Genomic DNA, 27,768 nt, shown 5'->3' on the forward strand with positions numbered 1-27,768 from the left:
TTTATAACCACAAGAGTAAAAACACCATTTACAAACTGGGAAATGTTTTAAAATTGCAGGTTTAACATTTCAAACCATTTTTGAATATTAAATTAAAACAAAACACCATTTTTTCCAACTGTTAACAATAAATAGTCCAAATAATAATTTACAGTATATTACAAAAAGGTCAGAGAATATTGGAATTATGATACATTTATATTTTACAAACACACTCACAAAAAGGATTCCACATCAAATCAAGAGGATCCCCAAAATGCTTTCTTATATTCAATGTTTTCGCTTCGTGTTCTTCTGTTTGAAGGAAAAAAAAAACATTCTATTGTACAAATGATCAGAGGGTGTGAATTCTGAGGTAAAGGCAATACAGCTATGTTGACACCAGCCGAAAACATCATTTTAGTCATACAAAATGCACCTAACCCTTGTTATAATGCAAGCTGAAAATAGCATCATTTTTCCAATTAACAAATGCATTCAATGTCCATGTTTGTACATCTGTCTATGCCTCCATAAAATCTGCACCTTGTTCAAAACTTGTTAAAATGTTACCTTTACTTTGAGCGTGGTTAATAGAAGTATAGCAGCACTAGCAGGTGAGGAGTGTTGTGAAAGTGTTGCATCTGGGCCAATCAAGTTCTGTAGTTATTTCACCCTATTGAAGGGCCACGTTTCCCTCAGTTCACACACATTATTAGTATACCCAAGTCAAATTAACCTACCAAAAAAGACCTGTCACAAATTAGTGTTATATACACTTTCCAAAGGTGCACTGCCACATCTTTCAGATTAAAACTGGAGGCTGCCACCTGGCTGGTTGTGGAATGAGAAATATTGAAGAAATCAATAGCAAATGTACATCTGTACATGAGTTGTTGAAAATATGGCACTCTTGTGGCACATGTGTAATAAACAATGGCATGATCTTTAGTGTATATTACGTATGTATGCGTGTGTAGGGGAGGCGTTTTCAAAATGCTACAATTCTCAATAAAATAGGTGATAAGCTGCTTATGTGGAATCAAGAGGGCTCTTATTAAAAATAATAAAATGGAGTACTGTCATTCACACTAGATTCACCTTGTTTCTCCATTTTAACTCCATTTTAGGGCTTCTGCACAAATGACCCTTTCTCCAACCTGTCCTTTGTTGGAAATGGCCACATGGGCTCCAGGCTATATTCTTATTAGACATCTTGAGGGGGGGAAAAATATCAAAGGAGTAAAAAATGCACAAAATCCTGGCATAGGTATAAATTCAAATGAGTTATTCTCTTATGGCTTTTCAGTTAGCACATTGTCTTAATAAATGCAAATGTGTATGCATCAGTCCACAAATTTACCAAATTATTCACAGATGGGGGGGAAAAGCACAAAAAAAACAAAAGTGACCAGCTCCTGCATTAGTGCTATGGTCTTCAGTGCCTGAGAAAGAAATTAGTTTGAGGGAAAAAAAGCTGAGTTCCTAGAGTTCTACTCTACAGGTACCCTGGAACTGATTCAAGAGTAAAACTCCTATTTAGCTTTCCAGGCTCGTCTGACATCACTTGCAGTTTTTTGTTCGTGGATCTGCTCTTCAAACTGTCACCACAGGAGAGGGCATCCGTTTTTCCCACTGGAAGCTTAAGCTATATTACAGATCACTGTATCAAAAACAATTGCCCTGAATTGTATGTAAGGTATAATTACAAAAAAATCCTTTAAAATTCAATATGAATATTTGTGTACCAAAGTTTCTCTTGAGACTTGCTTTGCAGGAAGGACTTACACAAGTATGAGGCAAATAACCTTTAACCTTTGTGTTATAATCTGCATATGACATAGCTGACAGGTCCAAGCATCAGCGTCTGTTCACCGCTGAAGCTTGACAGCACGGACATGTTGCCCCTTCTTCCAGATGTAGGGTATGAGGGGGTACCATTTTCTTTAAGAAATTGCAAAAAATAATAAATATGTTGCCCTATTAGTATATGCCAGATGTGAGGAGGAGTGGAAATTGTTTTAAAAAAATATAAGGATGCAGAGAGAGATGGTAGAGCTGTACTTTTGTCTTGTAAACAATGTTCAGTTCAGGTTCAAGGGAAAAAAAAAAAAGACTGAAGTGTTTTCCAGAGAGGGGTTGCTGTAGACTCTAAGCTGGATGACAGTCAGAGCTTCACTTTGAATCCTGGGAACACAGATACGTCTGGTGGAGCCCCCAGCACCTGTGCAAGCGCTGGGCAGAGCAGTGGAAATCACAAATCGGAACCAAGGGCGTCCGCACCAGCCTGAGTCTCCACACAGCTGGCAGACTGCTGCTCCCTGCTGGCCCCCGGCCGCAGGGCCTGTCTCTATTGCACATTCTCAGTCGTTAGCCTTTCCTGTTGCATATCCTCTGCTGACTTCGCTGCAAACAGGAGGAGCCACAGTCTTCCGTCTTTCCTTTGGGAGGGAGTGGAAGCTCTCTGTAAACCCCCCCTCCCCGCGCCCACGTGCCCCTCCCTCAGCCGGTGCCCTCGTGATTGGGCGGCGGCAGGGGCGGCTCGCTGACGGACAGCTCCTGCGCCAGGTCGTTGAAGCGGGCGATGTAGTCCACGCTGCTCTCGTTCATCATGCAGGCAAGCTGGGAGTCCACCTGAAAGGTTCAGGCAGACCAATCAGGAGAGACCCAAGAACGGGGGCACGGCCTCAGCGGACCCCACACTGTGGACCCCAGTCACTATCCTACACAGTGATCATAATACATCACATCTACAGCTACAGTTCCCCTCAACCTACCGACATTCAAATATGTGACCCAATATAAGCACAATGATTTACACCATTTGGCTTAAATGACCGTCATTTGGGTTTAAGTGGTTTAAAATAAGACACCATTTATAGCGCACCCATATCCCCCCATAAACAGAGTGGCAGCAGGCTGTAGCATATTTCGCAATGACAGGAGTGTGAGGAGGTGGATGGTGAAAGGGCAGCCCACCTCTCCTACGTCGGCCAGGCCTCGGGAGTGGAAGGAGTCGTGGGAGTTGCTGTCCAGCAGGCTGGGGCCCAGCAGGGACGTCCCGCTGGAGGGGCCCGAGGGGGTGAGCAGCATCTTCCGCTCCTTCTCCGGGGAGATCAGACTCGCTGTGGGGAGGGAGCGCCCCGGCACAGTCATCATCATGCATAATGATATTTAAGTTCACTCATTTGGTAAACACTCCTACGCAGCACAGTTTACAAAGGAAGCTACAAGCTATATAATAAGGCAGCCTTAACAAGGAGTACAAATTCCAGAATGCTTCACTAACACAATAATCTGAACAGTGCTAAATTACACAGTGCAAGACAGGAAAAAGTGAGAATGCCAAATGTTATTACACCATTTCTAAAAACTGTCAGTGTGTGTATGAGTGTGTGTGTGAGGTTGCAGTGCAGCGTATACTGGTAAGGATCTTGGCATGTAACTGAAAGGTTGCCAGTTCGGTTCCCCTCTAGGGCGCTGCAGTTGTACCCTTGGGCAAAGTACTAAACCCAAAATTGCCTCAGTAAATATCTAGATGTATAAATGGACAACATGGAAAAACTGTAGCCTGTGGAAGTCACTCTGGATAAGAGCGCATGCTAAATGACAATAATGTAATGTAATGTAATGTAATGTGTGCCGACATGGTACCACTCACAAAGCAGGCAGCCCAGTGAGGAGTCGGTGGAGTCGCTGGGGTACCACTGAGGGTCGTGAGTGGGCGAGGCAATCCAGTTCCTGGGCGGGCTGCTCACGGGGGAGGGGAGGTTCTTGGAGCCGTCGATGCCGTTCAGTTTGGCGGGGGACAGGGAGGGTGTGTCACCTGCGGGGGACAGGCTGCGTTAGCGTGTGCGCGCCCCAAACGCTACAGCGACACACAGACAGTGTGCACACTGCCCTCACCGTAGTGGGCGGAGTTGATGGCCAGCTCGATGATGGAGTCGCTGATGTGGGTGGCCGGTTCGCCCTGGGACAACACCTCCTCTGGAGGGCCCGGGAGCGAGATGTCCAAGAGAGACGCCACGCTGGGAGGGGACAGGAGCGAGTCGGTGTCCCCCGACGGAGATGGGGGTGGGACTCCATTTCTTAGTGTGACCTGTAACCAAAGAAAAGAAAAATGAAAATGCATAATAAAGAGGTTGCAAAAGAGACTGATGTCTCATCATTAATTTTCATCAGTCGGTTTGAAGGACAAAGGACAGAACAAATGGCCAACTAAGTAAAATCATTAGTATATTTCCTGAACTACTGCATGCACACTTATGGACTAAATATTATTAAATTACAGACTACTAACCACTGTTATGGTTACAGAGTAAAGTAAAGTAGGACACAATCTGGATACACTCAGCAGAATCCCTTTAAGGGAATCCCTTCAGGCTGGGGCTAACTGGCCTTTATGTGATCTCTGTCTCTCTTGCCACCTGGACTGGTGATGGTGGTCACTCACCTCTGTGGATTCGATGGGCACAGGGTCCTGATGGAGACGGTCCCCCCCTGAATCTGCACTAACAGTCTCCGCGGTCAGGAGGGGGCTTTCCACTGCGGGCCCCTGCAGGTCCCGACAGGGGCTGCCCGGAATGATGCCCGCAGACTTGGCCGCCAAATCAATCGTACCTGCAGAACAGAGGACACACCGGCCGCACAAGGCAACACAAACCATTAGGACCACTTTTACAACCAATGTTTGAAAAGTGTGAATTCAAGTAAAATTCTATTTATGTTTATTCCTTTGCAATCAGAAATGCAGGGTATTCACAATTTCTCCCTATGGCACTTGAATCATGTAACTATGCAAATTCAGTGTTGTATATTAGTCCAAATTCAGAGTGCATTTTTTCTGCAGTAAATGATCTCCCTTGTATTTGCGAAGGAGTGAAAAAAAAAATCTTACTGGAGAGCTGGTTGGAAGGGGTGGAGCTGAGCAGTGTGGTTTTGGGGAGCAGGGGACGGGAGGCGGAGGGCAGGGAGGGCTGGATTGGCCGGAAGGAGCCCGTGCCTGGAGAGAGAGACTGAGGTGAGCTGCCAAAAGCCATTCATCAAAGTCCCAAGTGTTAGCTATATTCACCCTACCTTGGTCTCTGTTAGCCCTTGGTTTGTTTTGAAGAATGTCTGGAATTAATTACCCTAGGTTTCGTTTAGATCTGGTACTGCCAGGAATGTGCAAAGGACATAATTCGGGCCAAGCAACACACTGAAGCAACAGGCGCATGATGATTGCACTTTAAAGGAAAACGGTTTTATTCTGGGTCATGTGCGTTCACAGACCCATCCCATGAGCACCACTGGAAATCTTTAAAAGGTTTAAGCTCATGGAGCTGAGCCCGTGGTATTCCACACACACACACACACGCTTCTTTAGGACCTCTTTAAAAAGAGCTGTGATGGAGCTGACAGCACACAAGGGAAGCAGAAGCCTGGTGCAGACGCAGGAGGTCGGAAATGGGCGCTCTGAAAGGTGCCACACCTGCAGCAGAAGAGTTGGAGAGGATGGAGAAGGAGCACACGTGCTGAGGGGTGTCCCCTGTGGTCCGGGGCAGCAGGGTTCTCTGCGGGGGCAGTGCATGGTTATGAAGTGTCACCTCTTAGGCCTAAAACCTTTTCTCTATGTGATGTTCTGTATGTTCTATGGAACCTCTAAAACAGAGAACTTCAAAATGCTATTGCAATTTAAGCAATTAAACATGTTTTGTGGAAATCCTACATCTCCCCCTGTCCCCTGCTCACCTGTACCACAAGTGGCTTGCGCAGGTGACGACTTCTAAACTTCCTCTGTTTGGGGAGGAAAATGTCCGACTGCATCTGTGAAAAGGCCGTTTCAGAAAGTCAAAATGTAGATATGTAGATATGTAGATAATGTAGATACTATGAGAATACACAGAGTATGACATTGTATGTCAGTGTATGGCAAACACAGGGAGGACTGTGATGGAGAGTGTCTGACTGTGCAAGTGTGCTGAGGGATAACCCACACTGATGGAGTCCAGCTGCTGGCGGAAGGCCAGCTCCGCCTCCTTGTTTGGGGAGAACATCTTGCCGTGGCGACTGTTGGGGGGCAGCGTGGTGGGGATGGCGAAGATGCCGCTGTCCGCGTCCCCTGTCGGGACCAGCAGGGACCGCGGGAGGTTACGGGCACCTGAGGGGAGGGGACAGCGGGACATCGAGGTGAGGGACAAGCAAATACAACGCACGGTGGTGACGAAGCGCCGTCGGTGGCCGGTCACACACCGAGCCCGCAGCACACCGAATGTAACACACACCACCAGCAGATTCACGGCCGACATGAATACATCCTGCCCTAGTTACCCACTCATGCGAGCGCGAGGGAACGAATGCATTAACCTTAACCCCATTCGGTAATGAGGAGCGGCAGCCCTCGGGCAGCGGCGTGCTGGGACAGAAAGTGGGGTGGTACCGCACCTGAGGAGCCGGCGCTGGGCGAGAGCAGCTTAGCGCCCCGCAGGGAGGCCTGGTGCCGGCCACAGCTGGGACTGCGCACCCCCAGCGTGAGGGTCTTCCCCGGGGGGGTGAGGGACTGCTCTTCCGAGGGAGGCTTCAGTGGGGACGTGGCGATGGAGCACAGCTCTGGAACCTGGGACGGCGGGGGAGGGGGACAACAATGACATCAGAAGTATTCTGTGCTAAAGAGGGACGTGAAATTTAACTTCTCTCACCGCTCTGGATCTCGGAGCCGAGCTCTGTGGGCTCTAGGGAAGAAGAGCAAACATCACCCTGTGTCCACATGACGAAATTAAACACTACTGCTGTCTGTACTATCACTGTGGAAATTCTACTCTTTATGTGTCGCTGTATTACAGCGTTTCTCACATGCACCCTCTGAATTCAAATGTGCCTCCGTTTGTGCTCAAAGACTAACCACTGGGTCTACAGTGAAATGGATGCATCTGAATTTGGGCCCCCTGCCAGACAGGTGGACTGACAAATCGAGCTCTGTAGCAGGCACATTCTGGACAGGAAGTAGGCTATTTGTGTCCACACTCTTACAGTAAGAGATGAGTTACATTTTGAATCCCCAAATTAGCTCCAAACTCCTGCAATACTGACATGGTCCGGTTAAAATGCTTTGTTTCAGAAATGTGTTTTGGAACATAAAAACTTAATTGCTTGAATCTTTGTGCATACAATACCAACTGTTCTGTTTTTTAAAGTAAGTAAAAATGTATAAGTACATTTTCAATTATACAAAAGTGAACTAGCAGACTGACATTTCGCAACAGCTGTGAGCTGTGACGTGGCCCGGCAGCATTGTACTAACCCAAGCACATGACTAAGGGTGTGCACAAACTGATCAGCTGCCATTGCTCAGTTTTTGGATTTTGATGGTTACATTTTTCAACAATTTCACTGTACATAAAGCTCTCCTGTGTATTTGCTACAAAACAGCGTCACATATCTCAAGGGATACAAATGGACAGTATTTAAAAAATATAAAAGCAAGTTTCTTATATTTTTTCTTCCCACTTAAGAAATACATCAGAAGGTATTTAGGCTAAAATTTAACCAAAATGTTAAAGGGTTCCTATTTAATTTTCCCTAAGAGTTTTAGTATTAAAATTCTGCATTCATTTTCTGTGGGCGTAATCTGAAAAGCTTTGTGACAACTCCTATAGAGTAAAGTTACTCGATTTGAGATGAGACCTTTAGCATACAATCACAATCCCTCGACAGACAGAGAACCACACTTTCAGCGGACGGTTGCACTGACTGCGGCGGGAAACCGGTGTGTATCCGCACCCACGCTCACCGGTTTGGGGTTGACCTCCGAGGAGACGAGCCTCAGCAGGCAGCGCAGCACGCGGTGGGTGGCGGGGTGGGGCCGGGGGCAGGGCTGGGGCCGGCCATCCTCCCAGGACACGGGCTGCCACTCGTACTCCAGCTGCAGCTTCCCCGGCTTCCCCAGCATGAGGTAGAGCTCGGCCAGGGTGACGTTCTCCGCGCTGTGCACGCTCCAGCCTTCCTCCCGGATCTGCTGGGGCGGCCGGCCGCCCGCCGCCGCTCCCCCGCCGGACTCCTCCTTCCCAGCAGCCCCGCTTCCCGCCCTCCCGCGGGGCGGGTCAGGGCCGCCTGGCTCTGGGGTCCCGTCTTCTTTAGTGCACCCCTCCGCCGGTAGGTGTGGAGGCAGGGTCTCTGTCGGGGCTGTAGGTCTCTCCGGAGACAGGTACACCCCTGAAGTCCTCTCCTCTCCACAGGGAGCGGGTGAGCCAAGCGCCCTGAGGGAAGTGGGCGGATCTTTTTTAGGCGAGAGGCAGTGCTCAGTAGACAGGGCCCCCTTCACCTGGAGCCCGGGGTCCTTCTCTTGCGAGTCTCTCACGGCCAGGTCCCCTCCTGAACCCCTGAGGCCCACTCCTTCACCCAAGCCGCTCTGCCCCTCCGGTCGGGGGGGATCCGAGTCCGCTGGTCCCGGTCCTGGAGGAACAGCGGGCGGTAGAACGGGAGGAGTGTTCTGAGAAGGGGATGAGGAGCTCTTATTTTTATCATCGGCTCCCCCTGCAACAGCATCTTCCGCCCCTTCCGCCGCCGGCCCCTCCCCTCGCCGCGTCTCCCCGCCTCCTGCGCGGCTCTGTCTCCCGGGCCCTCGCGGGGCTGCCTGGATGCCCAGTATCTGAGCCGCGGGGGGGAGGTCCTTGGCGCTGGGGCGGCACTTCCCGCTCTCCAGCCAGTGGACGGTGCAGAAGGCTTTGGAGTGCACGACGCGGGCCACGCCAGGCAGGGGCGTCAGCGTGCTGCTCTCCGCCGGGTACAGGAAGAGTTCCTCACGCTCCTCGCCCCAGCGGGGCTTCTCCTGACCCTGCAGAGCTTCCTGCTCCTCCAGGCTCTTCCGCTTAGCGCAGCCAGGTCAAGGCGAATAACCACACACAGACCGAAAATACCGTTTCCACGTGAGACTTTCAAAGACCCCTGGGAATTCTGATTCTAATTGCATGCACCACCAAACAAAGTTTAATGGTGTTCAATGATGCCGCACCCATATTCACAGAAAACAAAACAACAGGTCCAACTGCAAACATCTATCATACAGGCGTAGTGGTGTTGTAGTGGTAGGGACCAGGGCTCATAACCAAAAGGCTGCTGGTTTAATTCCCCACTAGGGTGCTGCTGCTGTACCCTTGGGCAAGGTACTTAATCCACAACTGCCTCAGTGAATATTCAGATGAATAAACTGATAAAACTGTAACTTATTGCATGCAAGTCACTCTACATTATTATCGTTTAGTAGACGCTGTTATGCAAAGTACAGGCAGAAAGATTATGATCTGCTAGAAGGATACAATGCGGTGGTCTTGGACAGTCCACTTCTGCTTCAGGAATTCGATCAGGCTGGAAACCTTTCTGTGGAGCTCCACCACCATGCTGCATGAAATGGAGAAACAAGCTGTTACCATGGAGTCAAGCGTGACACAGTTTCTGACTTGCACTGTCCGTGTCTAACGGAATTACCCAAAGGACTGTATTAAACTGCGTAAAATGTTTCAGCCTTTCGCACCTCTTCACAAGCAAACTGTTACAACAGCACCATCATGTTGGTTACACAATTAACAAGAGCCCAACAATCTCAGCTGGATACGGGTACAGGTGGTGGTTTGCGCATGAGATTACACCATCAAATCAGCTTGCTCATCCCAGAATTACATGCACACAGAATTCTGTTTGAAACAGTATTCACATCAAGGTTGTTTAATTAAATTCAACTAAATTAATCTATAACTTCATTTTAAGATTTAAAATGAAGTCACAACATATAAGCTCTGGACACTAAACTCTGCTGAGCAGTAAGGTTCAATATCTCACACATCTTTTGCGTGTCCTCGTTCAGCCTGGACGAGGACACACACAAAACAGGCCCATGACTGATAAACTGAGTAACCTGGGTGCCAGTGTAGCTTAGTGGTAAGGATCTCGTATCTAAAAGGTCGACAGTTTGACTCCCCACTGGGGAACTGCTTTTGTTACCCTTGGGTAAGGTACCAAGCTCAGAACTGTCTCAGTAAATATCCAGTGGTATAAATGGATAACATGTAAAGACTGTAAATCACTCTGGATAATAAATGAATCTGCTAAATGACAATAATGCAGTGCAACGTAATGTAAAGTAAACAAGGTGTGGCCAAACACTGGAAGGTGGCGGAAGTCTCACCGGAGCCGAGGGTTGTGGGCCAAACTCTGGACCCTGGTCCAGGAGTGGTTGCTGCGAGGCTGCAGTTCCACGGGCACTTTGAGGGGCAGGCGCACGGGCTTCTGGTCCTCCTCATCGCTCACACCTGGTCACACAGAGAAAGGGGGTGGGTTAGAGAGAACATGCTAGCTGAAGCTCTCCCAACAACATCAAAGCCTCCAGTTCAATGCACTCCAAATGCATCTTCCTTTTGGCACCAGAGGATGATGTGAGCTTGGAATCATCTTGGAGGCAACATGAGGCTCCACTCTTCAGCCCCAGCGTTGGCTGAAACTACAACCAACAAAATAAAATATCACCAGGCAATCGGCACCCAATTACAATGACAAATTGCAATGATAGGGAATCTTCCACTTACCACTGCACTGCAGTCAAGAAAGAAGTTTAAGAACTCTACATTTATGAGGAGAGTATATCAGACACACATCAGCAGTGAGAGCATCATTTGAGTTAACACAGTACAGATTCAAAAATACACTCACTTGCTTTAATTCAGACACTGCTGGAGATATACGTCCAACAGAACACAGCTGTCAAACTTAACCACATGCACAGGAGACTAAACTCTCCACCAAGAAAATGTTATTTCCTACCTATAAAAGTATTTAAAGGAGCAGGACAACAATCCTAACATCTTCAAAGATTATTTGTGCCTTACTGGTACTATCAGATTCTGTGGAACTCAAACACAGAACATAAATGTTCAATGGGTTTGCACTTTGCACCCCAGGTTTAGTGTGCTATGCATTTCCACATACAGTCTTCTTCAGACATGTCTTCTTTAACAACATCCTCAGGGATACCAAGTTCACCGCATCTGTGCAGTGCAGTCATGCATAAAAAATGTATCCGGATGTCAGCCATTTTAAATATCACCTTATTTTAACTATTTAATCCATTTTGTCACTGTAAGTACATGGCTGAGAGTGGGCTATTTTAAGAAAAGCAGGTCGGTCTGGGATCAGACAGACACCTAGAACAACTTAATGACTTAAATGAAGACGAAAAAAAATCTTGGATAATGTAACAGTGCAGAAAAAAAGCCCTGGCCTACTGCACATTAAGGACATAGTTCAGTGGAGGTCCTGGGACTGATTCACATCCAGAGTAAGGATATAGGCTATTTAATAATGTAAGACACACAAAATTACAGATTTTGGTGGAATACAACTTTAAACATGGTGGAAGACAAAATGATACATTTAAAACTTTAACTTCCCAATAAAAAAGCGAAATGAGGCACTGTGACAAGAAACACTGTATCAAACAGTGGCTGAAAAAAGGCATCCCCCTAAAATATTGGAAACGTTCAAACGAGAACCACCATCCATTTTGACACACATACTGAGGCTTAAAACACCTAAAAACAGCAGACTGGAGGGTAAACATTTTAAATTTCACTCTCACACTGCCACAGTGCCACCCTCCTCTCTCGGCGGCTCTCCCACCCTCACCTACCGTCAGGATCGCACAGCTTTTTCAGCGCTCGACACATGGGCGCCTTTATCCTCAGGTTCCTGCCCTTGGACCGCACCGTGGTGGCCCTGCACCCAAAAGGGAACAGAGTGAGCCATATGCATCAGAACAGAGGGGCTGCCACCCGTCTCCACAACGAACGCAGACAAGGCCCCGACTCGCATTTCTAACCCGTCTCAGGGCACGCACTTCACACGTTTCACTTTGCTCTCCAAGAAACCAAATACGAGCCAAAACCACTCATTTTGCTTTGTTTTCCTGCTTTGGTAAAAATCTCTTTTTAAAAAGAAACGGGGAGAGTCTCTTACCCGTGTTGAATGAGTTCGTTGAGCTTGGCAGCGTTCTTGTCATCCATTACTGAGGGAGACAGGCACAAACAAGAGACGAACAGAACAACCGTAAGAAACTTCCTGAACGTCCCTTCACGGTTCTCTCAAGCAAACAACCTCTCCCGGCACCCGCGCACAATTCCCGAGACCTATAATCTCCCGCTTCCTGTTGAATTTCCCATCACTCGCTGAAAGCTTCAGATTGAACAAATAAGTAGCCCGTACTTTAGTCGTTTAGTCACAGTCACTTACAGCCGCCGACCTTCTTCCTCAGCTCCGCGAAGCAGATCAGTCCATAGAGCTCCTGCGAGGACTTCTTCAGCACTCTGGAGTAGACTGTGGACAGCAGGGTGAGAGAGAGTACAGCAGCCATTTTATTATTCCCGTCACAAAACATCCTTACAGTCATCATTATCATAAATATATGCCTCAGTCTGTGTGGATGCAAAGTTTACAGTTGGCTAGTAGCTTGAAAGGAAAAGGATGACCCCACAGACCGTGACAGCATCTGGGGTCCCACACAATTCGCTCTCCTGAAATCAACGCCTTGTTCCCACTGACCCCACCTTATCTGTATGCGTGTGTCACCGTAATCACACCCAAAGTGGACGTTTGCATTTCAGATTAGTCTCACCTTCTGCTCAAACACTGCTGAGCTTGGAACATCTTTACCAGCCGGACCTTCTTGGTACCACTTACACCTTTTTAAACCAAGTTTCTAAATAAATGCGCAAGGTCACTATACAAACTGTCCCTCAGGTTGACATAGTAAAAACTCTTTTTTTCTGTAGCATTTGCTATAGAAAAAGTAACAGTTTGCTACAGAATTGTTTTGACAATCTTTTCACTCCTGACTACTGCTATCAGCAATTAGCAATATTAGCAATGATTTGGAAAATAATATTAATATAATATGTAATATATAAATTAATATGTAAACCACACGTGCAAGCCACAAAAATGTTGACTGGGGGAGCAAAGCAGAAACCTGTGGTGCATTCAGAGCGCGCTCACCGTTGCTGAAGTCAATGTACTTGGAGATCTTGTGCCAGGTGCGATAGTAGAAGTGCCGCACCTGTTCTTTGTTCTTCACCATGCTGGCCGGCTTCCCCTTCTTCTTATACTTTAGTGCAATGTTGTTCTGGATGGCTTCAAAGTCCTTACCGTGCTGTAGGAAAAGAGTCGAGCACAGCTCGTCTGCACGTGCAACACACTTCACCGTATTAACAAATACTAGCGACAAGCAATTTGTTGAGACAGGGAAAGGAGCTTCAGATGTAGAAATGTGAAGACTGAAGTAGCACCCAGTACACTGCGAGCATCCGTCACACTTAACAGTCACTGTAACGCGCCTCTTTGCTTATCGCATAAGCAATGATTTCACCAGGTTTAAAGGACATCTTACCCCAATGTCTTTACATCTCATATTCTCAGTCAGAACACTATAAACACACAGCAGTGAGAATGTGGTCTGCAAAGCTGACAGAACCTCAGGACCTGGGTAAACCCATGGGGAAAACCAAAGACTAGGACATTACCTCATAGAGCCCCTCAAAGAAGGTGTTCTTGTCCTCCGTGCTCCATGACTCCCACTGCCTCCGCACCTTCTTCTGACTGCCGCCCGCCTCCTCCTTATCGGAGGGCCCCAGGTTCCGAGGGGCCGATTTTGAGGCCCCGCTGGCTGAGCCCACCGGGACACCAGACTGAGCACAGCTGACGGACACAGAGGCCCCATTCTCAGCCCCTGCAAAACAGGGAACGGGACAGCGTTGTATTTATTCACACACATGTATTTTTAACAGTATTGCTGCATGTACATTTTACAATATAAATCAAATGCAAGTTCATCTTTACTTTACGCAGAACACACCCAGGTGTTTTTAAATGACTGTAGGCAAGTAGACAACCACCTTACTCTACCAGACCTGTATCTGAGAGCAGCTTTTGCTGCTGCCAGTTTGCTAATGCAAGGCCGTCTACATGTAATGGTTTTTGTAAATTGCATTACCTGATCTCCACACTTACATGCAACACAATCAAGTAAGAGATTCACATAACAACCGACACTGACAAACATCAACCGCTTCGAAAGGTACACCCCTACCCCACTGCAGTGGGGTCCTGTGATGGGATTGGAGGTTGCACCTGCTAAATACCAACCAGCTGAAATTATGTCAAAAAGGGCATGAATGAAAATATGCTTGGCATGTGCCTTTCTCCAGGAAACACTGAATAAAATGATATATATATGACTTTGAAATTAAGAGAATAACCCAGATATTTCTGCAGACTGCACACAGTTCACACGTGCATGTAAAGCTCAGACACCTAACAGCTTGACTACATGAAACCGTAAAGCCAATGGTCTCAGTGTGAATGCCACCCCTGGCTAAAATACAGCTGGAACAATGCATGAACCAAGATGTCACCTTGGTCCTGCGGCTGCCTGCTCACGTCCTTGGCAACTGCAGGGTCCCTTCTGCCTTCTGTCAGCAGTGTTCAGCTTATAGCCTCAATATCTAATTTATGGTCCACCCATCCATGGGTATGCATACTGCAGACATGGACATCTAGCAGGCTGGGACTGCTTCAGTTCAGATGACTGACAGGGCATGCTTGCAGCCCTGTATTCCAATATCTTGTGCTTACACAAACACAGGATTTACAACTAAAGCAACATGACTTTTATTCTGGTCCCTCCTACACTACCCTCAGGATTTCTCACAGAAAAAGAAAATAAATCTATTTTAGGACAAAAACATAAACAACTGACCAATGTTTTGCAACTATATAAAAAGCAACACATAGGAGAGCTGACTCGCCAAGAACAGAAACTATAACAGTAATTAGCTATGATGTTAAGCTACAATGACACTTCACAGGATGTTGCCAGGAATCAGTTGCTCTCTTTCCTTCTTTCCAGGCGCTGTGTTTTATTTTCCCAGCATGATAGCTCTGAAATGACTGCAGAGAGAATGCTTATTTATTCAATTGCAACTAAAACCAAGCAAGTGTTTCTATAAGAATTACCAGAAAAAACAAATAAACAAAGGAGAACTATATCAAGTATCAACACAGAGTAACTTAGTATAAAGACTGCTCTTCTGCAACAAATGTTCCAGATAAAATAGTTGGCGAAATAAGGAAGTTCATTCATCAGGCTTTGGAGACATTTACCGCTAGAAAACCCAGGTCAAGTCCAAAAACAACACATGCAATGAGCTAGGAGCAGCGAGCGGAGTCGCTGGCCTAAAGCTGGCAGACAAAAACCCGCAAAGCCATTCTCGCTGACCACGGCAGCAGGCAGCTGAGAAGATTCATAGCCTCTGTAGAGGTTTAGATTAGCATTTACTGCTTGATACTAGAAGCACGTCTGATCAGTTGGCCTCACATCTTTTCTAACTTTAAATCACTTATGTAACTGACAAGAGATAAAGGGCTGTGTGTTTACCAAAATGAATTGTGAGAAATGACAGTCAGTTATCAATTACTTTTTTGTCTTATTCTTGTTGTTCTTGCAACAGCAATGCAGTTCATTAGATAAATCCAAAGCTAAGATGTAAAGGAGAGTTTATTGATTTCAGTAGTACTAAATGTATAGCACACTCCTGACCATCTTCTTAGAGCTCAACGAAATTTAAGTTAATCAATAAAAAGATGATAGAAAGGATAAGTTGACAGTGGGCAGCACATCCGTAAAACACAATGAAATGCCATTCTTAAGTAATTCAGGCACTCACTCACGGTGCGGTTTTTTTGTCATTTATTCTGTTCTGATTCTACCAAGATGTTACCCTACTATGTACTGATGCCGTAATGCAAGGTTCCACAATAATAATGCGTACAGGTAACCCAAATTTAGGGCGGGTGACGCACAATATAAACACCCCTTATTTGGTGTATGCACATGCACTAGGACTACACAACAGAAATACTATCACTGAATTCTACACACCTTGCCCTTGCCCAACCTTCGCTGAACGGAATCAGTTGTAATTCTCATAAACTGAAATGTCATCGGGCATGCAGGCAGGTGTCCCGGAGGTCCCACCACCACAGGTGGTCACCTAATTGCCCCTGTTCTGCTTACCTTTCCCCTTAGCACCGCTGTGACCATTGGTCGCCGCAGCAATGGCATCCTTCCGCAGCCGTTTGCTAGGAGGTCGTACGCTGGACCTTAGGAAATGATGCTGGTCTTGGCTTTGTGGCACGGAGGTGGACGAGGTCTGCGGTTGTGGCTCTGAGCAAGGTGCATGCAGGCTCGGGGTAGAGGTGGAAAGTATCGGTGCCGAACTGGACGGACCCGTGGGTGTTGGATTAGGAATTTCCTCTCCATCTCTCTTTGTACTACGATCCTCGCTCCCCTGCTCTCCGCTCTCCTCTTCCTCGCAACCTTCAAGCTTTCGGCTCAATTTCTTCACCCCTTCATCCCCGCTGCCTCCCCCCTGCTTCACTGTCATCCTGTCAAAACACAATCAAAGCCAATGTTTAACGTTTACTGGTGAACAATATTTTAATTAACTTGAAAAGGCGACATTCGATTTCTCTCAACATGGCCGCCGCTGTTTGTTTCAAATCCCCTCTCGCCGTCCCGACAAAACAACCTGAAAATGTTTCGCTGTGTTTCGGTTACTGCCACTAAAGATCTAGAAAATAACGAATGACAACCAGGGCTTCATCTCAATGACTATGTACTTCTGTAGCACACCAAGTCATATTTTATTCGATATAAATTGAAATGCAAGCGCCCTCGGTTTAGCGCCCTGTAAAAGCCCCAAACGACAATCTGTCGACAACGAAAAACCTAACGTTGCGATCGCCCTCAAATTAAAGTGGTTATTTTAAAGAGAAGGTTACCCATTTTCATGCTCTTCGGGAACAGATGATATCTTCTTTCTCTTCACCATGGATCCGAGGTTTTTTCAGAATAACATTTGACAAAATTGAGCATATTCAAAACAACATCAGTGATCTGCCAGCGACTATCTTCGCTTCGCTCCTGCTACTCCGGGGCTGAAACAACCGCGGCTCCACTAGAAAACAGCAACTCACTCTTTCCAAACTCGCTGCTACTACCAAGCTACTCACTGATAACTTTAGAAAGAGAAACAAATATGTGTTAGACAAACTGTAGGTTACGCTCCATGATTATAGACAAATAAACTTTCCACATGTATGACGATTGTTTTCACGTACTTTTACACGAAAGACAGCTTGCTAGCTATTCCGCAACTGATCATCCCTTCGCTCCTGATCTGAACTTTGCTTGTTGTTGGCTAGCTACGTCATCACCACTTCAAGAAATTTCAAATATGGTTTCTATATAAATCATAATTGCACACGTACATAAATCAGCTACATGTAAATTTTAAATTGTCAATTTGCTATCAATGATCATTTTCGGGTTATAGTTACTATACCGCATGCAAATTGATTATATAAACGTGCCGAACCACTTGACAGTTCATCTTTATTAGCTTATACGATATATAGTTTTATTTATAGCTACATGCACTCGCTACATTTAATTGAAAATGTAGCCAGCCCGGTTAGGCGTCAATGTTTCGCTCTACTTCACTGATGTAAATAATTCATATTGAGCTGTCGCAATTGCATTAAACCATAAGACAGTCCAATGCATGGAGTCCGATTGATTAAGTGAAGGTATATCCACTAAAAAGGAATGCTATGTACGTGTTTCAGGGCGGTACAGCTAAGACTGTTAGACGTATGTAGAAGATTTAACATGTGCAGCACATGCAGGCTTGCAAACAGTGTTAATCAAAGATAAATGTTGGTTAGTTACAATGACTAGTTAGGTAACTAACTAACTAGCCAGTCATAGAGAAATTTCACAGAGGAATTTGTCAGTCAGGAAATCGCAATACGCATAGGCAAAACGCCTTAGTCTGTCATTCAGTGGCCATCCGATGATTCAATCATTTGGGAAGGTATCCCAAGTTGCACAACTTTTACCACAGTATATTCAATGGCAACTATTAGCTGTGTGTTACTAAGACCATTACTTATTTTCTCGCCTGCAAGGTAGACAATGTAATGGCAGCAACTGATTCAAAGTGAAACAATGCTATCATTTGTTAAAAGTTCCAATTAACACATAGACAGTTAACCTAAGTTAACCTTGATAACAGAACTGACGTTAACTAGCGACAGCTGCATCCGGACTTCGCCATGTATTCACTCGGACTTTCAGTTGCTTATTGATCTGAAACATGTTCTGACATTGACACATTTGCATCGAACAAAAGACGCAGGATATCAATAGCTGCCACAAAATGTGTCGTGTCAAGCAATAGCTAACTAGTTAGCAGGCTTCCAGTAAATGACAACGTCCCGTGTCAGTTTTTCATAGCAAACTCGTCCCAGTTCAGTGAGGGTAGTTAGCTAGCTATCGTTAGCTAGACAGCGCTGGCTAACTACCTACCAGCTGTCCCACGCGGTGCATGGCTAACTAATCAACCAACTGATTGAACTACAGAAGCGCCATTCTTCGAGTTACCTAAACAACTGACGTTAACTAACTCAGGTAACCAGCTAAGAGATAAGGGTTTATTATTTCTAAGTGACCGTTGGTAGCAGTGTTTAGCAAGATAGCTAGCTACTTCCACAGATGGCACTAGCTAGCTTACCACATCACGATGACAGTATCTCGTACAACGCGGGTCCGAGGACCACTTTTTGAGAACTGAAAGATATGCAGCTAACCAGCTAGGTACTTACCCTTTATTTCCCGTCCCTTCTTGAAAACAGAAATCCAGCTGTGCTATTTACGTACACAACTAACTTACATAAGTACCCAACAATAGACAAACTGGTACGTTAGTTGGCTAGCCAGCTAGCTTCTGTCACAGCTGTATTTCTCGTGCAGCCAGCACGCCCACTACCGCCTCGAAAACAAACGCTGCTATTGGTTGTTAAGCCCACGCTGCCATTATAAGCCAACGATTGTCAGTAAAACACGCCAATGGTTAGAGTCCATTGTGTTCCAATTGACCAGTCAGAGGATGTTCATCCCCTCACTTTTCATGCGTCAGTTCATTCATTTCGGAAACTACTTCTGGAAAAAAAAACAGTCCCGCCCTGTGAATTACTATAAATAGGTTTATTTGAGTATATAATAATTTTAGAATTTTGAACCATTTTGTGGTAACATTGGGAGTTCGTACAGTCTCATAAGTAGTTTTCAGTAACGTTTGTACTATCTTACGAGATAATTACACAACGTATTTTCAGGGAAGGATAAAAATGCGCATGTCATGTCTACATTGCGCATGACTACCCTTACAAAACCGGCAAAGGAGCGCGAACAGTTTGAACAAGCAAGATTTGTTTAAACGTAAGAGAGTACTCTTAAATGACGTTGAGTGCTGGGAAGAACTGATCACTCAGTCAGTCACCGATTAATTAATAGGTGCCAATAATATGCTGGACACAAGCTGACACACTGGTGTTCTGCACCGGACATTTTTGTAAAGTTGAGATTTTATACAACCACAGTTACACACAGTTTTCCACCAAATATGAAAATATGATGTTTATTTGGAAAAAAAAATAAGAAAAGGCCTTGAAAAATAGGCAAAATAAAAGAACCAAAAACAAACTAGAATAAAAAGTTACTACTATGCATGTTCAGAAATAATGATAAATAGCTGAACAAGCCAAAATCTAAATTTTAAGACCAAATGCCTACAGGCATACCACTCTGTACCCATTCTAAAGTTTTGTTAAGTTCTCATTTTCATGATGAACATGTCTAGGACTCTAAGGGATTTTCCATTCCTTAAAGTCTATTCATACTGGACTAGTATTCCTATGGTCCCTAAGGTATGGTATTTACTACCTTTCACACATCTTGGTAAAGGCTGTCCTGTGTGATTTCCCTGGTGTGGAAAGTTTTGTGATCTACCTGACAACTATTCTACTAGATATTTATTTTCTGTTTTTCATGACTTCACCAGCTATTTTGAAGCTGTTTACATGGAAGAACTCCAGACAAGATTCTGAACTGTTGTTGATTCTTGTTCCATTTTAAATGGTGTCGAGTCATTTTCTTTAATTACCACCTGAGTTTTTCTAGTACTTTTAATGATCAAAAATTGGGTGAATCTTAGTTGGTATGTCACATGATGAAAGTTGTATGCTGAAAGTGTTATTGAAGAGTAAAGAAACACACATATGGGGGAAAAGGTAATAAATGTGTGGGAAGATACCAAGGTTGAGACATCAGGTAAAATACTTTGGCCATATCAGGAAAATGTGCCCCAAACAGGGTTTAAATTGGAGTTAACTCATGGTGCAATAAAACTTAAGTAAGCCCTCAACAATGGTAAAAATGGAAGTAATTTTGGGGAAGGAATCTTGAACATGCTCAAGATTCCTTTCAGACTGACTTTCCAAAAAGAGGCATCAATGTTCAGTTGTTATTTCTGCTCTTGGTTAAAACTACAGAATTAATGCAAAAAAATAACAGTAGTTTTGCTAGTAACAAACAATACTACATAATTACACTAACAATTGTGAACAGTGAACAGTTTGTACAGGATGTTTAAAGCACATTTATTATACTTTATATCTGTGACATTGTTAAGGAGTACTCTAATTTAGAAATTAGTACATTATTATCAAAGATGCAGTATCAAAATATACCATACATAATATGATTTTATTGTGATAATATGGTTTTTTATCGATGATGCAAGCATTTTTTCAGCCCTTTGCTCTCCCTTGCTCTGAAGTGATTACTAAACACTATCATGCAAGGTCACATGGAGTGATCACTTGCTGAGGGCTTACAGGCTTAAGGGATAACTTTGGAATCCATTCCCTGTATTGACTCAAGTGAAATAAAGATGGGCTTTATTAGTACTTAAATGGTAGACGTCCTATGGGAACCAAGCTGCTGCTTGATATAATGTTGGTGGACCAGCAGAGAGCAGTCTTCCCTTTGGACCAAATGGAAAATAAATCATTTCATGTAATGACATGTTACAGTGTCTTTTAGATGACAACAATGTTAGCCTGAGATTAAATGGTGGCTGTACTGAAAAGGTTGTTTCCTTTTACTTTGTAGGAAAAGTGCAGGAGGTAGCCAATTACTGTAGTTTTTTTTTTTTAATTGATGCTGGAGTCCCTCTGTCATTCAAATTACAAAACATGAGAAAAGAGAAAACATTATTATCTAACACCAAACACTAAAATATGCAGAAGGATATTAAAATCCACCGAGTTCTACCTAGACAGCTGGTTGGTAGCTTTTAAGTGAGCAGGAGCTAATTTATTTTTTGCTAGCTGACTAGCAGTTGGACTGGTTGATGGTTGTTTATCCCATGATCAAGGCAAAAGGTGTGGACATCATAATTACTTTCCAAACGTCTGTTGTGACATGACATCACATTCACTCTAGCAATTAGCATAATTAGAACATAAAATAATCTAGACACCAGGTCAACATGTGTAGGTCAATATGACTAGTGGAAACAAGTCATTTTTAAAAACCTGGGGGTTTTAAAAATTTAAAAACCTGGGGTTTTTAAACATTCCTGGCCTAAGCATTTAATCGTCCATAAGTTTAACAGGAAAAACAACCATTGTCTCTCCATCACCATTTCCATCATGGCTGCCATTCAACTTATATATTGGTAGGGTTGAGGTGAGTTCCTCTTTTCTCATTATAAATCCATTAAATACAATTTATGGTTAGCATGTTTGTTACTATTATTCCAACGCAATGTGTTTGGTCTCTGCCAGATAAATGTGTATATCCGCCGGCAACAGGAACACACAAACACATTTTATCGCTCTAAGGCTTGGCCATTCTGTGGGACAAACTCGGACAAGCACCGTATTGGATATTGAACCACAAAGGAACTCGAACCGTAGAAAAGGAGTTTTAAGAGGTTATTAGGTGGAGAAACAAGGAACGGATCACAGCACTCGTAGATGCTGATAAACTGCCACCGTCGTTAACCAATTAACGTAGCGCACAGTCTTTTTCGTACATCCAATAGCATGCGGCAAAGGCCTGAAAGACGTACCTCTGTACCATTAAATACTCGCATTTCCTCTTATTTCAAACACAGGCACCCGCCCAGTGGGCAGGGACTTTGGGTTTGGTTTAAGAGATGTTAAAACTTTTCGCAGTGTGCTGCAGTGACTACGTAACTAGTGGTTTAGCTGGGGCGCATTGTGTGGGTTCGAACGCGGGAGAGCGGAAGAAAGACACTGAACCATGACATCCACGAACATGTATCAGGGACTGGATGAAGATGCTAAACCGAGCTCTAGGTGGGTACCTGCCTAGTTGTCGAGGTGACCACAAAGCAATCGAGAGCAGGCTTTAAAGTTTCTGTACCTACCTAGCTGGTTAGCTAGCGTTAGCTGGTATCTACAAAACGGGAACTTCGTTTGCAATCTAAGTCATCTGTCGTTAAAGTTAGCTACCACGTTAACATTCGCTCGCTAACAACCGTGAATAATCTCACTAGTCACTTGGTAACTCGCCCTATGAAGCCTTGTGAATTAACAAACAGTAGCTAACGTCAGCTACATGAGCAGGCACTTCTGCCGTTTCTTAAATGAGTCGTTTTATGACCTCATAGCAAGGGAGCTTCTGTAAATTGATAGGGAAATGTGTCAGTTAGCAAACTGTATTGTACCTGCAAATGTGTTTTATAGAGTTAGACTATCGAGCTAGAAACAATAAGAAAAACAGCCTGCTCATAGCCATGTAGTCGACTAGCTAGCTAGTCGCTAGCAATATAGCACAGCTAACATTTGTTAGACAAACGTGTCGTGATCAAGTTGTTCTTCCCCTTAATTCCTCTGATTGCACGTTACAGTGATCGCGATAAGGCTGAGAAAAGACTCCCTTTCCCTTTTGGCTCAGGCTGTTTCTCCCGGCCAAATACGAGTTTGTCACCATCAATGAACGCAATATTTTGAACTCAAAAGTGGCTGTTTTGGCGCATGTCACTTCCAGGGTGCTCAGACCGCCTGGAGGAGGCTCTAGTAACCTGTTCGGTGGCTGTGATGAGGAGCCATCAGTGAGACGGCCGGCTAAGAGCTCCAACATATTTGCGTCTCCAGAGGAGCCCCAGGAATGCCCCAGGAGGACGAATCCGCCGGGTAAACGCATTCTGCTGGATGAGCAGGAGAGATTTCCGCTCACTCAGCCATGGTTGATCGATTGTTTTCCAAAAGCGTTAGGGCGGAAAGTGCCAACATACTGCAACGTTGTCATGAAAGAAGCTTTTCAGGGAGAGTCTGTCCTTCCTGCCAGTTATGTGCACTCTGGCTCTTTAAGGATTTCTATGTGGACTGGCCTGCTTGAAGTAAACGTACACTGTCCATTGCCCATAGCCTAGTTAACTAGTTTATTTCTTCTTTTAAAGGCTATGTTAAACACACTACCAGTTCAGGATAATATGTTCAATGTTAAATAGATAACTGTTGTATCTGTAGTTGACCATATTAAACCTTCTTATTACAAGACCCTTGCTAGTGGTAGAACTCTGCAGCTATCACTAATTTTATATCACTACTGCCAAGTGAGCCATTTCCGAAGCAGACAGCAGTTCTTGGAGCCGGAGTGTCTAAGGTCAGATCGATAGAAACCGGGGGTTAGCTCAATGTGTTTGCCTGAGTCTAGTATAGGAGATCTAATTGGATCCAATTTGCACTCCTCTGTGACTATGGAAAGATTCCATCAAATATCCTTACAGAATATGTGTCAAATATTCTTTCAGGAAAACATGCAGTCACTACCGCAGTTACTGAAATGTTTCACAGGTTACCTTGAATTGATTGGTGCACCGATTCTCAATCCTTTTCCATCTTTCCCTGCTCTACCTACCTGACAACTCATCAGTGGCACTTTTGATTAGCTGAGCACACCTGACTTAATCTAGAGCATGTTAATCACAAGGATAGATAGAAGATATGCAGGAAAGGGGGGGCTCCAGGAGTAGGATTGAGAAACACTGCATTGGTGTATTGATGGCTTTGATTCATTCTTTCATTGCCCTCTGTTTCTGTATTTTATATGGTGTTGGAACTTGTGCACAGCCCAGGTGACATCAGCTGGATGGTGAATTACCATTCACACTTCATTTGCTCTGGGATGGGAACTGACTGCAATAGCCATGTAAAGAGCTTGAGTTAAACAGACTGCCCCTCCTCCCCTCTGAGTGCAGGAGGGAAAAGCAGTGGGATCTTTGAGCAGCCTGGGGCCCTTGCACCCCAGCAAAGAGCAGTGCCACCTGGCGGAGTGAGCAGCAACATTTTTGGACCTGCAGAGAGCAATCCACTGGCTGTCCGTAGCTATCCCAGTAAACCAAAGGTACTGGCTTCACCCTTATCAAGCATGCGTCAGTATAGACTTAAACATGTGGAAATGCTTCTTTAACCTGTCCAGACTGTTCTCAGTGTGGACTAATGGGTTATAATTGAGAGAGGGGCAATGGTTCATTAAGCTATGGTAGAGACAGCAGAACTTTCTAGAATGGGAACAGCCGGTTATTTGTGGCATAACTTGGGACCCTCATAGCTGGAAAATTAAATTCAGTGGTTTTATGCACCATGCATGAAGTCCTCCCCTCATTTTCAGTTTGTGTTGTCACAACAAACTCAGCAATGATTTATGAGGTCTGTGGAAAAGTTAAATTTTCATTGCAAAATAGTTTAATTCATCTTGACTTTTTGAAATGTTTTGTCCCTCCAAAGTGCCTGTTGCCAAGAATTGCAGCATGTAGTGATTTATGGCCCCATGTATTTGGTTTTAGTAGTTAGTAGGTCTTACTACTTTTTGTACGAAGTTCAGCATGTAGTGGGTAATTGGGGCATTACCTTGACAAAAATTGTAGTAAAGTTGAAATTTGTTCATAAATTAAAAGCATTCATCAACCACTGAGTTTGCCACATAATGTTTCACTCTGGTGTATGATACATTGCAAATGAGCTACATTCTGCCACACTTAATCAGTGTGCAGCATACACGTTCTACATTGATGCATTGAATCCACTGATTGATAGACAATCTTCAGTTTTTAAAAAGTCGTTTTTTAAAATATTCCTAACTGATGCTGTTTCTCACAGGACAACATTGGCATTAATGCTACACCAGCACCTCAAGGTGAGTGGTCTCAATGGGACATCATGAAGGTGCTATATGGGGAAAACCTTGTTTAGTCATCCACTTATTCAGTGTGGAGATGGAATGGTTTTACCAATCAGCTTATTAACCTTAACCAGTTTGATTAACAGGGTTTGTAAGGCAATATGTCTTAGGAAGCAGATGTTTTTTGTCTGCAAAATTTTTCTTTACTTTTTTAATTTGAGGTATATTGCTGCTACCATAAGTAGACAATTTGTACCACCTGTTTCATTTTGGATTTGCAAAATTATTTTGAATATTAGTTACATTACGTTATATCACATGCATTTAGCAGTGTGGATTATATGCTGTAATCCAGAGTGGCTTTCAGCACAACAGAAAAGGAAAACAACTAGTTAAAGGGAAAATAACTGGTTTATCACACCTGTAGTTAGAAAATTTCAACTTTTTAATTAGTTGAATAAGAAATGATTGTAGTCTCACAGTCTGAACTCTGTTACTCTCAGTTCCGGAGCAGACATTGGAACGTCAAGCAGAGAAAGAAAACACTTCAGCCTCACCAGTACCCAGCCAGGACACCTCCTGTTCTGTGCAGGAGAAAGAAACCTCCCCCCATAAACCCACCGTGGAGGACCATGAGCCCCGTCTGGGACCTAGACCTCGGTCCCACAACAAGGTCATTCAGCCCCCTGGGGGGAAATCAAGTGTGGTCTTCTACTGAGTGCATCCAAGTTCCAGTGTTCTCCTCCATGACTGTAAACAACTCTTGCACTTTCTACCCTAGCCCCACTCTCCTCTGTCTATGTAGTAAGAAACTTTACTTGCAGTGTAGTTTAAAAGAAAGTCTCTCCCTCTGGGTTGTTTTTTTTTTTGTTTGTTTGTTTTAGTGCAGAATGAATTCATTCATCAGTCACTGAGATGGTTAAACAGTTTTCTCCTGGTTCAAAATCTTTCTTGATGTTCTTGTCTAATCTAGTTTATTTTAATCACGTATTGATTATCTCAAGTTAATGTAAAACTAGATGATGATTATTCTGGAGAGTACAACAGGAATGGTCTTAATCAAGCATGTATACATTTGACAGCTGTAATCTGTAATTTGTGAATGTTGTATCAAGATACAGAAATATTTAATCATGTGATCTGCTTACTTCTCACATCAGAATAGCCTTGGAGTCAGAGTAGCGTTGTGGTCTCTCTCACCCTAAGATTACCTTCAATTTTCTCCTCAAGCAGAGCAGAGATTCGCAGTGAGAGATGCCATTGAAGACCTATAGATTGTCACAAACAAATCCAGCTGTTGTGCCTTGCCTTGTTCAAGGTTACACTATTTGTTTAGGTATGTTAGCACTGATCAGTATAAGGACTGCCTTGTTAATCCATTTCTTTTTGTCCGATTCTTTTTCATCTCTTTATTGGAGCAGAGTTGCCAAAGTACCTCCAAATTGTCGTCCTATAGGAGCCATGAAATATGTTCAGGGATAGAAACGCCAAAAGTGGACAAAGGGGTCCTGACCCCACTACAAAATAGTGTTTTATTTTTCTTTTTTGCTCTAGCAGACAAAAGGAAAGCACATATGCGGGTATTCTGCTTTTGCCATTGCTTCTTCTAAAAAGGAATACGGTATTCCAACTCTGGAAAAGGCAGTTTTATGTTTTAAATTAAAACAGCACAACAAATGTGAACACTCAGTGAAATATACATGGGTCTAAAGAACAAGATGGGGTGATTCCTTGGTAGGATCATGCCACTGACATTCCAAGTATGTGTTCACTCTTACCCAGCGCCAGCCTTTGTGGGATTTTTTTTGTTTGTTTCTATATATGAACGTGCCTGACAGGTGATGTGTGGAGCAGAAAAAAAACTGTAATGCAATAAAATTTGTATTTTGACGGTTTTCACTGTGAAGTTTTGGTTTTGATGTTTATTTCAGAAGGGGAGGGTTTACATTTTAAAATCCATATGCTATGCAGTATTTGCAACTGAGTGTCCAGTATTGAAATAGGATTGAAAAACAATTGGTGGAAAAAACAAGATGCTTAGTGCACAAATACAAGAATAAAAGTAAGATGCCTTCCATTATAAACACATCATCACATACAGTGATAGGTTCTTGGTGAGGTCATTAAGAAAGTATTAAAGCTGTGGAACTTTTGTGTGCAAAGTCCCTCTGGTGTCTTTTACTGATAAGATCTTAGTCCCTGTTGGGAACCAAAAACCAAAATAGACTAATGTTTTCAGGACCCAAACCAAAAAGATTTTTCAGAATTAAAATGTTATATTCAACATTGCTTACCGTTTAGTGTTTTAAAGAGTTTACTTCCAGGTAACTCAAAATGATAGTGTTCAAAGAAATGTTTCTAGCACCTACAGAACAGGAGCCTTCCTAAAGCCATTTGGGTATTTTAGCAAGTTGCTACCTGCAGCACACCCTCTTACAGGCAGCAGCTGTAGACAGAAACTTGCATGTGCTGATTTATAATTGGGGATATACTAGAGGAAACATTTACTAGTTAGGCCTATATTAGAGGTAACATCTACATTATATATAATACATAGTTTTATATATTTTAATATAGTACCATTCTTAAAAAATGCTTTCTAAACAACTTTCCTCAACTAGCTTTTGTCCAGATAGAGGTACAAAAATACT

The 27,768-nt window shown here is 44.0% G+C and overlaps 2 protein-coding genes across 3 annotated transcripts; one reads left to right on the forward strand and one right to left on the reverse strand.

Moving 5' to 3' along the window:
- Positions 1–230: 230 nt before the first annotated feature.
- Positions 231–18,799, reverse strand: cramp1 (cramped chromatin regulator homolog 1). 2 transcript variants are annotated; one of them, XM_036553084.1, is made up of 20 exons: positions 18,724–18,799; positions 16,073–16,443; positions 13,521–13,726; positions 12,997–13,150; positions 12,235–12,318; positions 11,962–12,010; positions 11,636–11,721; positions 10,139–10,262; positions 9,273–9,354; positions 7,748–8,824; positions 6,403–6,574; positions 5,955–6,118; positions 5,710–5,784; positions 5,450–5,531; positions 4,877–4,981; positions 4,433–4,599; positions 3,886–4,078; positions 3,641–3,805; positions 2,959–3,104; positions 231–2,613 (listed from the first exon to the last, which is right to left on the reverse strand). In XM_036553084.1, exons 2-20 carry the CDS (start codon positions 16,440–16,442, stop codon positions 2,482–2,484), a joined length of 3,633 nt encoding a protein of 1,210 aa, XP_036408977.1. In that variant the 5' UTR covers position 16,443; positions 18,724–18,799; the 3' UTR covers positions 231–2,481. The 2 variants fall into 2 exon arrangements, with proteins under 2 accessions (XP_036408977.1, XP_036408976.1); XM_036553083.1 differs by lacking the exon at positions 18,724–18,799 and adding an exon at positions 16,840–17,197.
- A 3,359-nt stretch (positions 18,800–22,158) lies between these two features.
- jpt2 (Jupiter microtubule associated homolog 2) lies at positions 22,159–26,045 on the forward strand. Its single transcript, XM_036553100.1, has 5 exons — positions 22,159–22,287; positions 22,982–23,127; positions 24,195–24,340; positions 25,096–25,132; positions 25,621–26,045. The coding sequence occupies exons 1-5, from the start codon at positions 22,232–22,234 to the stop codon at positions 25,833–25,835; spliced, it is 600 nt and encodes a 199-aa protein (XP_036408993.1). The 5' UTR covers positions 22,159–22,231; the 3' UTR covers positions 25,836–26,045.
- Positions 26,046–27,768: the final 1,723 nt, after the last annotated feature.

This window comes from Megalops cyprinoides, chromosome 19 (genome assembly GCF_013368585.1).
Source record: "Megalops cyprinoides isolate fMegCyp1 chromosome 19, fMegCyp1.pri, whole genome shotgun sequence".
In the NCBI taxonomy this organism is placed as follows: Eukaryota; Metazoa; Chordata; class Actinopteri; order Elopiformes; family Megalopidae; genus Megalops; species Megalops cyprinoides.

Bases quoted from the DNA above. Each gene is read 5' to 3' on its own strand.
- cramp1 (XM_036553083.1), bottom strand. From the start codon at position 16,889: ATGGTGAAGAGAAAGAAGATATCATCTGTTCCCGAAGAGCATGAAAAT. The intron at 12,011-12,234 runs GTAAGTGACTGT...TGTCTCCCTCAG, and splicing joins GAGGAAGAAGGTCGGCGGCT to TAATGGATGACAAGAACGCT. The intron at 3,105-3,640 runs GTGAGTGGTACC...CCCTCCCCACAG, and splicing joins CTCACTGGGCTGCCTGCTTT to CGAGTCTGATCTCCCCGGAG.
- jpt2 (XM_036553100.1), top strand. From the start codon at position 22,232: ATGACATCCACGAACATGTATCAGGGACTGGATGAAGATGCTAAACCG. The intron at 23,128-24,194 runs GTAAACGCATTC...CTCTGAGTGCAG, and splicing joins CAGGAGGACGAATCCGCCGG to GAGGGAAAAGCAGTGGGATC. The intron at 25,133-25,620 runs GTGAGTGGTCTC...TGTTACTCTCAG, and splicing joins TGCTACACCAGCACCTCAAG to TTCCGGAGCAGACATTGGAA.